General features: G+C 37.0%; 1 protein-coding gene across 1 annotated transcript in view; it reads left to right on the forward strand.

Moving 5' to 3' along the window:
- The window catches only part of banp (BTG3 associated nuclear protein), a 37,328-nt gene that overhangs the window by 1,857 nt on the left and 19,374 nt on the right, over positions 1-16,097 (forward strand). The window contains exons 2-11 of the mRNA XM_088339178.1: positions 525-603; positions 692-804; positions 922-1,121; positions 1,244-1,324; positions 2,376-2,548; positions 3,909-4,148; positions 5,977-6,129; positions 7,045-7,166; positions 12,056-12,127; positions 13,965-14,009. Coding sequence (XP_088195304.1) covers positions 525-603; positions 692-804; positions 922-1,121; positions 1,244-1,324; positions 2,376-2,548; positions 3,909-4,148; positions 5,977-6,129; positions 7,045-7,166; positions 12,056-12,127; positions 13,965-14,009 — 1,278 coding nt within the window. The remainder of the gene's footprint in view (positions 1-524; positions 604-691; positions 805-921; positions 1,122-1,243; positions 1,325-2,375; positions 2,549-3,908; positions 4,149-5,976; positions 6,130-7,044; positions 7,167-12,055; positions 12,128-13,964; positions 14,010-16,097) is intronic.

Here is a 16,097-nt window from a genome sequence, read left to right on the forward strand (position 1 = left end):
CCTACAGGTAATTACATTTAAACACATGCAAGGCATGTAGAATTTAGAATATATATATATATATATTAAAAACATCTTGTCTCTACACAATAGTACGGCGCTCCCACCTAGTGGCCAAAGTGCGCAACAAACTACCGTCAAAATGAACTAAACTGAAGCAATTCTTAATGAAGAAATCTTTCATTTTAAATTAATGTATGCTATTCCTTGACTTCAATAGACCTTGCAATCGTAATACAAAATACAATTTTCCTTATTCAGATGATCTTGAACTGATACATAGAACGAAGTGCTTGATTTTTTTTGCTTTATTTATTACATATTTTCATCCCCTTTCTTGGACGTTTCCAATAGTCCACTTGATTCCTAAACCCGAGCTTTATGAAATATTTACATTTATATTTTTTCTTTTTGTCACATGAAATGGTAAAATTCATATAACAATACAGCTGTAACGAAACTGTAACAAGATGATATAGAGAGTGTCACTAAATCGGATTGTAAATAAGAACTTTTTATTGTAGCTCCAAGCTATGTCCGAAGAGGAATTGGAAGAAATTGTACAAATAACAGTGGAAGACTTTAGCCCAGAGGGCCGAACAGGTATTATTCCTCCAGAGAAAATTGGAAAGACCAGAATGGTCTTTTGACCTGAAATTGTCACTCAAAATATATATTTTTTGCATCCTAGCTAACATGCTGGACAATCAAGGACAAACTGAGGCAAGTCCTCAGAGGAAAAAGAGAAAAACGAGCGTAAGCCAAGAGAACAGCAGCAGCAACCAGGACATAGGCTATATTAAGGTATTTTTCCTTTTTCCACTATTAACAGTTCAAAGTGCTTTTTTAAAATTTCATAGTTTATTGGTTTTACGTCTGGGAACCATTGAGCCATTTGTATTGGAACAACTGTTTTCTCAGAACCTGATGGTCTCATTCACTACATCAGTCATCCAGCGATTGGAAAATATTGAGTCCAAGCTGCAGGTTTTGGACGCCACATGCAAAGCTTTAGTACAAAAACTGGACTGCATGGGGCCTTGCGGCAAGAATTCAATCCAAGTTCCAATGATCGCTGGGTCACCCCAGGGGGCCACACAGACATGGAATAAAGTGCGATGGTGAGCAATGTGGATCTGGACAAGGCCCAGTGATACAATTTGATCGACCTCTTGGTCCTTGTAATTATAAATGGATTTTCAAATGTTGAATTTAACACCGTTTTCTTTTAATTCTCCCATAGTGTTGTCCCACAAACAAATGTGATCGTGAGCAATGAATCCATGAAGCAGGAAGATCCCTCACTAGAAAACCTACTCAGCAAGTGAGTTTTTTGTAATCTTCTGCTTATTGGGTGGGCTCCTTTCAAAGTTATTTACATGTTGTTTTTGACATACAAAAATTGATATATGGCATACACAATTTGAAATGATAAAAAAAACATAAAAAAGAAGAAATCGAATAAATTGACGGGTATTTTCTTGTAAAACGCAACATAATAGGGAATTCCGGTTCATTTTAGAGAACCGGCTCTTTAAGCTCAGCTCCCGTATGACGTTTTAGATTGCTTTTATCAATGTACTACCAATAATGATGTAAAATTATGCATGAAATAAATAAGTATAAATGTATTCTACTACTCTATTATACTAGCCTTTTTTAACTCTAAAGTGAACTTTTGACTAATTTAAACATTTTCATACTTAGCAACTTTTAAGTCAAGCAACACAGAATCCCTGAAAAACAAACTACACAACACAATACACATTAGAAATGTTAATACTTGTGCTATAAAAAACTTTTAAATTCAAGGACTTAATTATTTAGAATTCAACTACTAACCATTGTTATTGAAACAACACAGAACCTCTAAAAACATGCAAAAATAGAAAATAAAATGTCCTCAGAGGACATCTATTTAATACAAGTTTGAGATCCTGGCGGGGACCATTTGAACCCTGGCTGCCCGCCAGAATTTTTATATGTTATGTGGAACACTAATATATTCATTTTTTAACATTTGCACATTTCAGTCAATAAGGTTTACAGCAGACGCATTAGGCTCAAACTTACTGCTACTATTCTATTGGGCAAATGACACAAGGCATGTCAAACATTATGTTCGTCCTGCAAACGTTTTTGACCTTGCTCCTTAAAAGAAATCAAAATTAAGATTGTTTTGTGTTTTGACCAGAAGATTTTCAAATTCAAACATTGCCTAACCCAACATTCAGTCAATGTTTCGCTGAATTGTTTTGGCAGTTAGCTGGCTTGTTACAGTATGTTTGGTTAGTTTTATTTGTTTTATATTTACATTTCTATTTCTATTTATATTTTTTGACACCCCTCACTAAAAATGTGTTGCATCTCTGTAGCACAGTGGCAAAGAGGCGACAGAACACAATCCTGGTAAAGGTGCCAGGCGGTGAAGAGAGTCAAGAGGAAGTTGACAGCGGCTCTGAAGCCAGCGACACTGCTTCCAACAGCGGCAACCCCAACAATGCACAAAATGGACAAAATGTTACATACATCACTCTCAACTCAGAGGGTAAGACGTCACTGTTTCACCATGAATGCAGCCAGTGATCATTTAACAGTCCTTTTTGTTATACTTCAACTATTTTCACTTATGTGTTTTTACATATGGTTGGCTACATATACAACAAATAATCCTTAAATCAGATGTTTTTTTGTGTACAAATCCTATTTTCTTTTTCATCTTTATTCAATTTCAAGTTACTTTTGGTGTTGGCTTCAATTCAAACTACCAGCCTGCCTTTTTAGAGTTTGCATGTCTTCCCCGTGCCTGACTGGGTTTTCTCCAGGCATTCAGTTTTTTTCTTACATACCAAAAACATGCATGGGAGGTCACAATTAAGCCTAGGAATGAATGTTTGAGTGAATGGTATCTGTCTGCGTGTGCCCTGTGTTTGGCTGGCAACCAGTCCAGGTTTTTCCCTGCTTATTGCCTCAAGCCAGCTGGGATGGGCTCCAGCATCCCGCTGTATGAATGAATGAAAGTTACTTTTGCCAAGGACACAGACCTAAAGTCTTGTCCATCCCATGAGAGAGCTTTGATATTAGGATTGATGGCAACAGCCAAGGTTATCCTTTTCATCTCAGTTTTGGACTTCATTGCTTCTGTATTTTCCTTTAAAATGCCTCAATCATTGATTTGTTCAACAACTAACAAAACAAATTTCCACTGTGAGATGACCAGATGTCTCCACAGCTGGGAAGTATTCGACAGGATGCCTGGACTCGGTCGTGTTTTACCTGGCATTTGTCGATGTAACTACTTATTCTAGTTGTACTCAACGTTATGCCAAAGAAATCGTTAGCCCATGTGGTTGTATCAGCTTTGGGTGAATGATGTTTTTTGAGGCAGCGCCATCCAAGAAGATTAGCAATTGCAGATGTTGATTTTCCATTTCCTTAAACTTGAAAACCGAACCAGATTCCTTCACCGTTCTTATTCACTCAAGATAGTATACAAATAAATTCCATTGTCAAATGTTTTGGAGAACTTTGCATGGATGTATTTGCTTGTTTAAAATGAAAAAAATGGTCAAAAAAGGTTTCTCCTTTTTATTGGCTTACTTTTGCATTTTTGCTCAAAAAAGAAAGAAAAGGATAATTAATATGCATCCTATCGTCCAGTCTTAAATACTGTATTTTCGTTTTGGGCCTGAAATGTCAGTTAAGGTTCTCGCCAGATGATGGCACTGTTGTATTACAAGAAGAAATGCTACTTGATTCTTTTACCCGTGAGGTATCAATTAGGATTGTTTCCGTCATTAACACAGTGAATAAATTGCAGTTTTCCACAATCAATGATCTTGTTTTCAGGGTTATTAAGGACAGCCATATGCCAGGTGTTTGAGCGTGCTGTTATGTGTGTTTTTCAGAGGATTTCCCAACAGGCACATGGCTAGGTGATGAGAGTAACCCCGAGAAGCGTGTTCGTTGTCCAGTCTCACCAGCCGACATGCTCCACGTCTCATCTAACTGCCGTACAGCAGAAAAAATGGCTCTCACGCTGTTGGACTACCTTTTCCATCGTGAGGTCCAAGCCATGTCTAACCTTTCTGGACAGGGCAAACATGGAAAGAAGCAGCTGGACCCGCTCATGATTTATGGCATACGATGTAAGTCCCACACTTTCTTGATTTTGTTCATTTTTAGAATATGTCCCTGTGCTACTATTCAATGACTTCATGGTGACCCATGAGTCAGTGCAGTTTTTTCCATACCATTGTTACATATTTGGAGTAGATCTTAATATATATCCAAGTAAGGTTCATAAACCTTCACTCCGCCAGGGATCTCAGCCATACCCCCTTGAATCAGTAAATTAACTCTATAGGAACTTCCAACATTTTATTCTCCTGCCATTACAAAGCAGTACTGAATTGAACACAGAAATCGGCTGCAGTCTCTATTCCCATGGTGAGTTACAACAACATGCATTCATCATTGCACACAAGCGTTAATATGCAACACATTTTATAACATACCAGACTCCAAATGACTAGCACATGTCTGAAAGAATGATCCAAAAAGAGTCACGTTCAAGTCCCAAGGCTCTTTGAACCCTGTTTGAATTCTGTAGCCACATACCCAGTTTTTCATTTGCATATGGAGTGTCACGCCAACCACTACAATGGTTTGCTGGAACTAGATTATAGCCTAGGGGTGGGCAAACTTTGAGCCGCCGGGCGCAATGAGTTAAAATATTTTACAGTGGCGCCGGGCCATGAGGAGAAAAGAATGATTGGTATTTTGGAATTGTCACACTAAAGTCACAATTGGATACTTTGGGAATGCTTGAGAAAAAATACTTTGTGTGTAATCTATCTTAATTGTATTCATAAATAATTATGCATACAGACATTATCCATATGACATATATTTATTTATTCGTCATTTTTTGTCAATAGACCATTACATGAATTTGTTTTTTGAACGACTCAGAATTAAATCAAAGTGACCTCATTCCTTGTTAGGGATTCAATTTCAACATGCTTATCAATTTCAAATGTATTTGGTCCAGCTCAGATTTAGTTTCTACATGCCATATTTTTTGCGCTGTAATTTAGAGTTTTTAGGGGTGTTTGAAATTCTTGAAAATGCTTGAATTTTAATGTTGTATATTCAAAGGTTGAAAAATACTGAAATTCTGGTAAATGCTTGAGATTGTTGCTGTTTCTCAACAAGTCTTCCTATACATGACACCGACACTGCTGGCCTCGCTTTGCCATTGCATTTCATCCTCCTTCATTATTAACGACAGCTAACATTAGTTTATACAGTATTGTTCTATGAAGCCACATCTCCCCCTATAGACCATGCAAAAAATTAAGGTGAGATCTCCCAGTGGTAAATTGTAATGGGAAGATATTCCTGCAACTGAAATTGTAAGCTACATAAGCTACATTTTACAGTTTTTACCCAACCCCTATTTGGGGAGAGATTATAAATATGCAATTTTACACACATTTGTAATTAAAATTACCCAATTACTTTTTTATTTATTTATTTATATATGTGCTGATTTGAGCTGAAAAATCTAAATGAAAGGGTTGCGAGTATTTGTTTTATCTCTTCTGACAGAGAGCTCTAAACACATTTCTCCAGGTAACCATCAGTTTCAAGATGTGTATACATTAATTTTGATATGAGATATATATTCTACCATCAGCTATTTAGCGTGGCCAATAGATGCAGTTTCATATAAAATGATGATGATTTGTGGGACTGCGGTAACTCTCAAAGTTGAAAGATTAAATCAACATTTCACGGTTTTAATTTATGTCATGCTATTATTTGTGACGCTCCAACAATTTTTTTATTGTTTATTTGTTAAGACAGTGTTTTTAAAACTCATCATGTTAAACTACTTTTATCCTTGCAAAGGTGATTTTCAAATGTGTGCTCTATGACTAGATCCTAAACCTCTGTTTTTTTTTTCTGTAGGCCATGTGTTCCATAAATTTGGTATCTCAGAATCAGACTGGTATCGCATCAAGCAAAGCATTGACTCAAAGTGTCGCACGGCCTGGAGACGCAAGCAGCGTGGTCAGAGTTTGGCTGTTAAGAGTTTCTCCAAACGCACACCACGTGGCCCAGGTATTGTAGAGTTGTTCTGCATTATGAAAGGAATGTTTTTGAGTTGTACTACACATCTATTACCTAAAGCTTAATGTTATATGTCATACTTCAACAATGAAAGGGTTCGTACGGGTGCTTGAAAACCTTGAGAGTGCTTGCGTTTTAATGTTGTGTTATTAAGGTTTAAAAGTGCTTAAACAGTGTGTGAAGTGCTTGTAAATGCTTAAAATTGTTGCTTCTCAACAAGCGTGTGTAAAAAGATGCTGACACTACTCTCTGGTGGCTTCACTTTGGCACTGCACACATGTATTATGCAAAAAATACGTTCTAATTTCTCACATTTTGTATGTTTTAGAATTTGGGAATCCTTTTCAGGCAATACGAAAAATACAAAATGGCATCCTTTCTATAACAGATATGAAATCTAACAGCAAAGTTCCCATATTCAGGCAAAAAATTTCATTTCACTTTACAGTCTGCCTTAGTTTCCAAGTTATATAAACAGTAGCAAAAATCTCGTTCTAATCATATCTTACATCCCTGAATCATAATTTAATCGTTTGCCTTCGAAAAAAAAACTAGCCCTCCAAGTACCCATTTTAATCTATTAATTTACTTGTCCGGCCCCTATGAGAAGGGCCCCTGAGCTATAATGTGAATGAACAGTGTAATGCAATTTACACCCTGATTGTCTGATAAGCAAAAGAAATGACAGAATAAGTAGTTAATTTCTGGAAGTAGCACTGGATGAGCACGCTTAGAAGAACATGAGCCTTTCTCATTTAATGTGCCCTTGAACATGAACGAAACAGGGCATTGTGTGTAGGGCATTTTTATTTTTAATTCTTTGTTAAGGGGCATTGTTTTCTTCATTTTCAGTTTTGTGTATATGCACAAAATCCCATTGTAATATCATTCTTTGTGCTTTGTCAGAGGGGGGCCTTTCAGAAGAAGCGACCCACATAGAAGCAACCACCCAGCAAACCTTGCACTACACACTGGCCAATCAGCAGGTCCAGTTTCACCATATTGGAGAAGATGGCCAAGTTCAAGTGGTGGGTAGTTTTTCTTTCAAAATTTTCTGAGTGGAAGTGTTATGGTGTTCTTGTTGTCTAAGCTCTGTCATACTCCAAAATTGAAGTGACAATGGAATATTGAACGCCCTGCTCCTCAATGGGCGTTGTATTATAAAAAGTGGAAGACAGCAGATCAAAGATTTATTTCTGTCTACCTTGGTCATATCCTTCAAGAGGGGTGACTGACAGGAAGACAAACACATACAGTAACAAAGAAAAAAAAAGGGGGGGAAAAAGCAAAAAACACACACAAAATTTTTTGGACCATGGCCTACCCAAACACCCAAACAAGTTAGGCACCTCGGCACCTAAGTTGGTCATGCTTTCGTCCCTCCAGATGAAAGGGGACACAAGAAAGCGGCCATGTCACTCGGGTCAGGGTGACACAACATACTCTTTGTTCAACAGCAGGGCCCGACAGCTTTCACTGGTTTACCTCTGCCGCATCATACGGGTGTCCTGCCCATCCCTTAGAACGCGTCCAAACATCCCAGTATCCTTTTACAACACCTCTCCACTCATTCCTATCACCAACAAGAGCTCTAGCTTCAATTATATTTAGACCTCTTTCCTGCAGTTCACTCATAACACCATCCATCCACATCAAACACGGCCTTCCTCTTGGTCTCCTTCCATTTACTTCTGCTCTGTAGATCCTCTTCAACATTCGCTCCTCATCCATCCTCTCCTTGTGTCCAAACCAACTGAGTACTCACAATTTCTGTCTCTCACAATTTCATTTCTCAATCTATCCAATTATGTCACTCCTAACATACTCCTCAAACACTTCATCTCAAAAACATTCAATTTCCTTCTCAAATCTGCATTCAGGCTCCAAGTCTCTGCACCATACAACACAGTCGGCACAATCACACTCTCATACAGTCCCCTCTTAACATCCATACTCATACTCTTGTTTCTCATCACTCTCCTCAAAGTACCCAAAACCTTGCTTCCTTGATTCACTCTGTGCAATACCTCGCACTCCATTCCACCAACTGCAGCCACATCACAACCCAAGTACCTAAAGCTTTCAACTTCTTCCAGCACCTGTCCATGCAACCTGATTTCTAACTCCATGCCCACTCCATCACGTGAACACTTCATCACCTTACTCTTCCCAACATTGACACATAACTTACACCTATCACATACTCTTCCAAACTCCGTTACCAACCTTCTCAATTTTTCACCAGAATCAGCCACAAGCGCTGTGTCATCTGCAAACAACAACTGACTTACCTGCCACACTGTTCCACTGCTGTCCATCATCTCTACACCTCTGCCAAATACTCTTGTATTCACCTCTCTCACCACGCTATCCATGTACACATCAAACAGCCATGATCAAAGATAACTTGAGTTTTTCTGTTCCTGACATCATCTGTCTAAAATATATTTAAGTTAGTTGCGACTAAAAAACAAAATATAGTTACTTTCTTCCTACATAATCCTCATTCCACTTTACAACACTGATATAAAGGATCGACAGATATATTTGTTTATTTAGGGGCCGATATCGATTATTAGCATTAAGAGGAGGCTTCTAACACGTGGTTTGAGCCAATATTTTTTTGCTGTAAAACCTTTTTAAGAATGCAAAAAAAACCCAAAGAATATTTGTAATAAAGCCACACAACATTTGTTTACACAGGGATATCCAATAAAACCAGGATCTCATTCACGATAGTGCTCTCGTTACAGCGATCAATGAACGACTACATACAATAAGGCTACTATAGTACTCTATATAAAGCCTAAATGAGTACAACTAGTCATGGTGGTGAATGTTATAGCGTTTGACTTTCGCATTGATATGTCATGAAAAACTCATTATATAGACAACGATGACCAATCAATATTTCTTAATAAACACGTTAAATAGATTACGAGTACACGTAATTGGGAGTCATATTCTTCAGCACCGGTATTTGCTGATTCTGCGTGTGCATTGCTGTGCCTTAGCAACATTTACTCGATATTCCAGTCAAAGGAGGTCACAAAGAGAGGGGGGAGAGAAAAACAGATACTAATTGCGAATGTGAAAAATATTCGCGAAAATTTAAAAATATTCGCCAAAGCCCTAACTTGTGTAGGGTGGCGATGGCTTCCTGCTTCAGTGGCTCTGCCTGTTCCCCTATTCAATCAGAAGGAAGTAGAGGGAGGAAAAGGAACGGCTCTGCTGTTGCTTGGGGTTGTGCTTAATAAACAGGCCGATACCGATTATCTGTCAAATCCCCCAATATCGGTGTGGATAATCGGCTCGCCCGATAATTGGTCGACCTTTAATTCTACTGCAGATGACCATACTGGCTGTAGTACATTTCTTCAACGGTTAGCATAAGACTAATGAATTATTGTTAGTATTATATCTGTGCCTCCCAGTTATTGTATTTCCGATAATATATCTCTTTGAGTCACATTGCTTTTTTGGTAAGGCACACAGATTGTATTTAGTGCAATGAGCTGTGAATTTAATGTGTAATTTCCGTATTTTTTTAAGTATTTTCACCGAAAACCCCTATTGAGACATGAGGTATGCTGCGTTTATGTAAAGGTTTTTTTCTTTTTTATGTGGGGCTTTCCCTTCCATCCATCCTTTCCTTCCCATTTGTACTTTTCTTGGCTCAGCAACATTATGGAACATATATTTTGACATTTGATCATTTCCACCGGCTCACCAATGAGACAAATGCGCATTTTTCCATCGATTGGATAAACCACAACAATATAGCGACTAAGATAAAGATATTTTTTCAGATTTCATGCCAACCACTTATTATAATCAAAAATATACAGTACACATAATATCTCCGTTCGTGACACATCAGATTTTTCCAATTTAGCGTACTTTCCGTAATTTAAGGTGCACCTAAAAAGGCCAGAAATTTGTGCACCTTATAACCCGGTGCACCTTATACACCGCAAAATGCGGTTGATACGACTGGAAATGCATACAATATTTTATCCGTGTGTGTTATCACTACACAACGTATTTGTGCAATGATTGATCAATCGAATAAAGTTGCTGACCAAAACGGCTAAACATTGCGAACAATGTTTAGCAATTTTGGCCGGCAACACTTATCGACTGATCATTGCACTATTATACCGTAGGTGTATAAAGAGGCCAACAATTATACATGAATAAACACTTGCTCTTTCTGTAGTCTCAATTCCTTTATTCTGGTGCGCCTTCTGTGTCAAAAATATATGACAAGACTGTTTTGGGGTCCCGCCTAATAATCCGATGTGCCTTAGAGTGTACATATGGTAATATGGTAAATATGGTAATATCTTTCAAAAATAGATTGAGGTAAAAGTGAGCTGGATTTAGTGTGAAAAATTATGATTCGTCTCTAGGAATGCAGCACGTTTTTACAAAATGACAGTACAAAATTTAAAGAAAATTTGCAGACCAAGTTCATTTCAATGTGTTGATGATTACCAACTACTTCCCATGGAAGAAGTTATAATGTTAAAACTATAACGTGTTTTGAAGTATTGGAGCAGTATCAGTTTTGCCACAAGCAATGAGGTTTCTGTTAAGCTCAGCAAGACTATGCAGACACATTGTGCACATATTATAACACCATGAATGTTGGGCTGCTAACAGTTAAAGCTCATTGGAAATATGTGCCACATTAAGACAACAGCGGTTCCAGAATTTACAGCAGCTAAAGTTATACATCAAGCACGAATGGGATTGAATTCCATGTACAATGCTTCAACAATTACCATCTCTCTTAAAACCTTTTTAAGTCTTCCTGGTTAGGCATGTCCCTGTCTCACATTTTTTTTTACATATTCTAGACATTATGGTCAAAATTTGACAATATTTGAAAAAAATACAGACGTATTGTTCATATCTATAAATATATCTGCGGTTGACTCAAGATCTAAGAATCATGTCTTGATAAATTAACGCACAAGATAAAGAATTTTATATGTGAACCGCGTATATATTTGTGGAACCGCAGAGTACATGATTCACACCGGATTTTCGTCTTTTAATGGTACTGGAAAGAAAACTGGCTTGAAAGTCTTTACAAAGTGCTTAAATCTGGTCATAAAAAAGGTGTACGAACGCTGAAGCGCCCTTTTAAAAATGCTTCACTGTTCTGTAGCTTACAAAATGTTAAATAATTTAAAAGGGTCAGTGTTGTAATGCAAAGTTTATTGTTGTAGCTTTCGTGTATCTATGTATATATAAGTTTGGTGTTTACCCGAATGATTATTTTCTGAATAATGTTTTTTTTTTTATATCTCCTGAGGAACAATCTTTTTTTTCACAGGATACACTTAATCAAAAGACTGAGTTTAGATTGATAGGGAGGGGTCAATAGTCAAGTCAAGTCATGTTTTTTTTTTATAGCCCTTAATCACAAGTAGTCTCAAAAAGCTGCACAGACCACAGATTATTGCAAACTACAGACTATAATTACACCATCCCCTGATCTAAAACCGACATGAGGGAAAGGAAAAACTCAAAACCTCAACTTAAGGTAAATTAAACCTTGAGAAGGGACTGCACATGAGGTAATCCCCTTTTAGGATGACCAGGCTGCAACAGATGTTGCAATAACAAATAATACACAGATATTGTCAACATGTAATATAGGTCATTCATAAACTATAGAATTGAAGTGTGTTCTAAGCCTAGGTTTAAAAAGTTCATATTGAACATTAATATTCTGCAAACATTATTTTAAATTCCCCTTTTAACCTATTTGTTTAGGTTTTATTCATTGTATATACTTACAGTAATTGTTAATAAACTAAACTATTTGGTTAAGTATTAATCAAATGTAATCATATTCGATATTCTTTGGCATTCGATGAAAATTTTCTCTTTGTCTCCTTTTTAGATTCCACAAGGCCAGTTACACATTGCCCAGCTTCCTCAAGGGGAGGACGTGCAGATCACCCAGGACAGTGAGGCAAGTAAATGGGGTTGCCGGTACAGATGTGAAAGGAAAAGAACCATTTGCTTTTTTAAGTGGTCTTGTTATGCAAACGTAAATTGTACTGTTAAAGTAGGGACAGACACAAAAGTATTTTGCTACTAGAATTACTGGTTTAGTTTATTTTGAAAAACAATTCTTCTTTTTACAGTTTTGGTTTTTGTTAACCAGTAGTTGTTTTTGCCTTATTTCATGTACACATGATAAACTTGTTCTTGATTATTTAAAATTCACAATTTGGGTTAATTTAGGTCCACTGTTGAGACACTTACCGTAAAATTTTATATTGTTAGTGTTTATAGTTTATGTTGTCAATAAATGATTTTAATCATGGCCTCTCGTATTCAACGTTTGTGACATACAGTGCTTAGTTTAAGCTGAGAAGTGAAACAAAATATTATAGGGATTTTTTTAAATCAAAAATTAGAGATGCGCGTTATGCATTATTCTCAAATATGGTATTTCCTCCACATCCTTCTCACCTTTTTAACCCCTGACCTATTTTCATTCTTGTACTATAATTATGTCTCTTAATAGAGAACTATATTTTAATAAAGCACTTAAGTAATACTTGCCAATAAAGTAATTTGCACTCAAAATAAAAACAGATGCTACTTTCTGCATTCCTTAATGTTTATATACCTGTCTACTTATTCATAAAGTCATGACTTTTGTTTCTATGTACATCCCAGATGTCTTATGTCCTCCACCAGGTATTACTGCCCGTGCACGCTGCACCGATTAACCAACTGAAAATACAATTTAAAGCCAGCTGACAGTTGAAGAGTAATTTGTGCATTACCTTCACTCCAGTTGGGCAGGGATTTATTTGAAGGCCCTAGTTCATGTAAATAAACACGCGTGTAATCGCATACTGTGTGCTATGAATTATAGTTTTACGTCCATGCAGCAGTCATTGACACTTGAACCACGTGTTTTTCACATTTCCTACCCAGTTTATCACTGAGAAAGAAGTAAGAGAGCCCAGGAATATGCCAGGCAGAAAATGTATCAAGCCTCTCCTGCTATTTGTGGCCGACACTCAGATTTTCTTTCCTTTTCTCCCTTTCCGATTTCATAAATGTTTTGTTTGTGTTTTAAAGTTCAAAGCTTAGCAACCGAATCCTACTACTCCCAACTGCCATTCACACAGAATATATTTTGTTTTTGGAACAGACCCCTTTCCATAAAACAGGTTTAGCCTGCCCATAGAGGAAATGCGCTGTTTGAGAGACACACTGTTCTCTGGCCATACTATATGACATCTTATATTGTGCTGCAAATAAGTGATATGTAATTAGTGAGGCAAGACCGCAGACATTTATTGACATGTTCATATTTGGCACGTATAGCTTGAGCATTACCGTTTATGTCATAGTGAGTTTTTATGATGCTTATGCTGGTACAATCTGTTTTCCAAAGCTGATGATATAGCCAGACAAGACAGAATATTTGGCCTGTGTACCAAAACATCCTTATCAGTGTTCCTGAGCTAACACTTTTGGTAACTACATCTGAATGATCCATGATCCAGAAGTTAACATAGTACTAATTCTGACTCAATGTTGGTTAGCCACCATGTTCATCTTTAAGAACAAACAACCAAAAGCTTATGCCTGAGTCATTTCTAAATTTGTTTCTCGTTCACTGTTTAATGGTCCAATTAAATATGTCCAGGCTTTTAAATCTATAATCAGATCAGGATGAAATGGTCTTGGTGTATTAGGTATTCTATTGGGATTTATTTGCATTGAGGAGGTCTGTTTTTCTTAATAAGGCTTGGAGCATTTTTTCATTGTACTTTGTCTCTCAGGGGAACTTCCAGATCCACCAAGTGCATGTTGGTCAAGATGGACAGGTAAGGAGCTTTAATAACTGTATAAAATGTTAAAAATGTGAAACTCCAAATTTTGCCCTTTAAGGATGACTTGTAAACAGTAATCCCTTGTTGTTCAGGGTTCCGAAAAGAACGTGTATAGGAAAAAATGTGTATCGTAAAAAATGTTTTTTTTTTTTTCAATTACTTGTATTTCTCTATTGTACACTAAAACAAAAAAAACAAAAACCATTTTGTACAGGCTAAAGCATTTATTTGAAAAGTTAAAGTACTGTATAAAGTTTTTTTGTTTTTGTTTTTTTAACAAATAACTAATCAATTTAAGTCACATTTATTTGTATAGCCCTTAATCACAAAATGTCTCAAAGTATTGCACAGGTACAATACACTATATCCGGATCTTAAACCAACATGCGGGCAAGAAAAAACTCCAGAATGAGGAAAATAAGAAACCTTGAGAAGGGGCCTCACACGTGGTAATCCCCCTTCCAGGATGACCAGGGTGCAATAGATTTAGCATTGGGTAACAATACACAAAACCTAGAAACTACTTTACTGTCAAATGATGAGCCAGACAACTGTTTAGCCAATCAAAATGCAAAAAAGAATGCACAATGCAAATCCGTGTTGTAGCAAAACCGTGAGAAGTAAACCGCGTAATAGCGAGGGATTACTGTTACACTCTTGAGGTGTGTTTATTTTTCTCTTTGCGGAATAGGCCAGAGGTTGGCACGCTTTTCGAATCGCGCGCCGCATTGGGTTAAAAGATTTGACAGACCAGGGTGGGGGGGTGAAAATCGATTCATTGAGTCCAAAATCCGGTACCTCTGCAATACGTAAGGAAAAGACGTATTTAATTTTTCCTCATATGCATTTATAAATAAAAATGCTTGCAGACATTTACACATACAAGTTATATATCTTTTGATATTAGTTCTTAAATAAACCATGACATTGGTTCTAAATCACTCAGAAATAAACCAAACAGTTCTGAGGTCCCGGGTTGAATTCAAGCTACCAACCTCCCAGTGTGAAGTATGCATGTTTTCCCGTGCCTGAGTGGGTTTTCTCTTGGCACTCCATGACTTGTGTTTTTCCAATTAGTAGAGCAGTAATGGCACCAGAATAAACAAATGATACCCATCAGTAGACACAATATGTCAAAATGTTCAAAATGATGTCATATTTTAGGATTGTAAGCTACATTTTGGATCTGTATCTGGAAATTGCTCTTTCAGTTCTTCAGTTCTTCATTCGGTTGATGAAGCTCCTAGCAACTACCTAAATCCAGTCATCCTTTGCTCCTTGTGTCATACTTTAATTACTGTTTGTTTTTATCGATATAGATATTTTCCTCTAAGCAGTGATTTTTTTTTGCAGCCTACGAGCATAGGTTAAAATGAAATTCCACATGTATAATAATGTTTTTTAAATAATAATGACCCTTCTGTATATGAGCTAATCTAGTTGCGAGAATTTCGAGAGACGAGATGTCTTTTGAGGAGAAACATTGACCAACATATGGAGAAAAGCCAAGTTATGAAAATTTCCAGACGCCACTACGAGGGAGCGGAGTCCTCAAGACCACTCAGCATCAGCTTGTCCAAGTTTGCACTTGCGTTTCCCTCCATACAGACCCGATCCCTCCGTGCTCTTTAGTTGCCGTGTTTTTTTTTATGGTGCTCTTTGGTTTAACCTGACTCGTCCCGCACCTGAGTCCTCCAGGCCACGGGCCACTATAGTTCGATATATAAAAGCAAATTTATTTCCCTCGGTCTACATTTTTTACTTCTAAAATAAATACAATATTTGTTTGGTATGCTATACATTGCAAGTCACAGTACCAAATTTCCCTTCCACAAATGTTGTCAATGGGGCAAACTACGTATTCTGACCCATTCTTTTTAGTGTAAGAAACAAGCTACATAAGGTGATGCAAGTACAGCAACAAGTATTAAGTAAATACTAATAAATAGATAATTAAATCAGTTCTTTTACACCATCTTGTTTCTAGGCGGTGTAAAAAAAATAATGTAGAAACACTTCTGCAATTTGAAGGGTCTCATTTTTGTATTTTTTTTGCTGGTGATATACCAAAAATTACTTCTA

The sequence above is a fragment of the Urocampus carinirostris genome, chromosome 7 (genome assembly GCF_059441175.1).
Source record: "Urocampus carinirostris isolate Australia breed hairy pipefish chromosome 7, RoL_Ucar_1.0, whole genome shotgun sequence".
NCBI lineage: Eukaryota > Metazoa > Chordata > Actinopteri > Syngnathiformes > Syngnathidae > Urocampus > Urocampus carinirostris.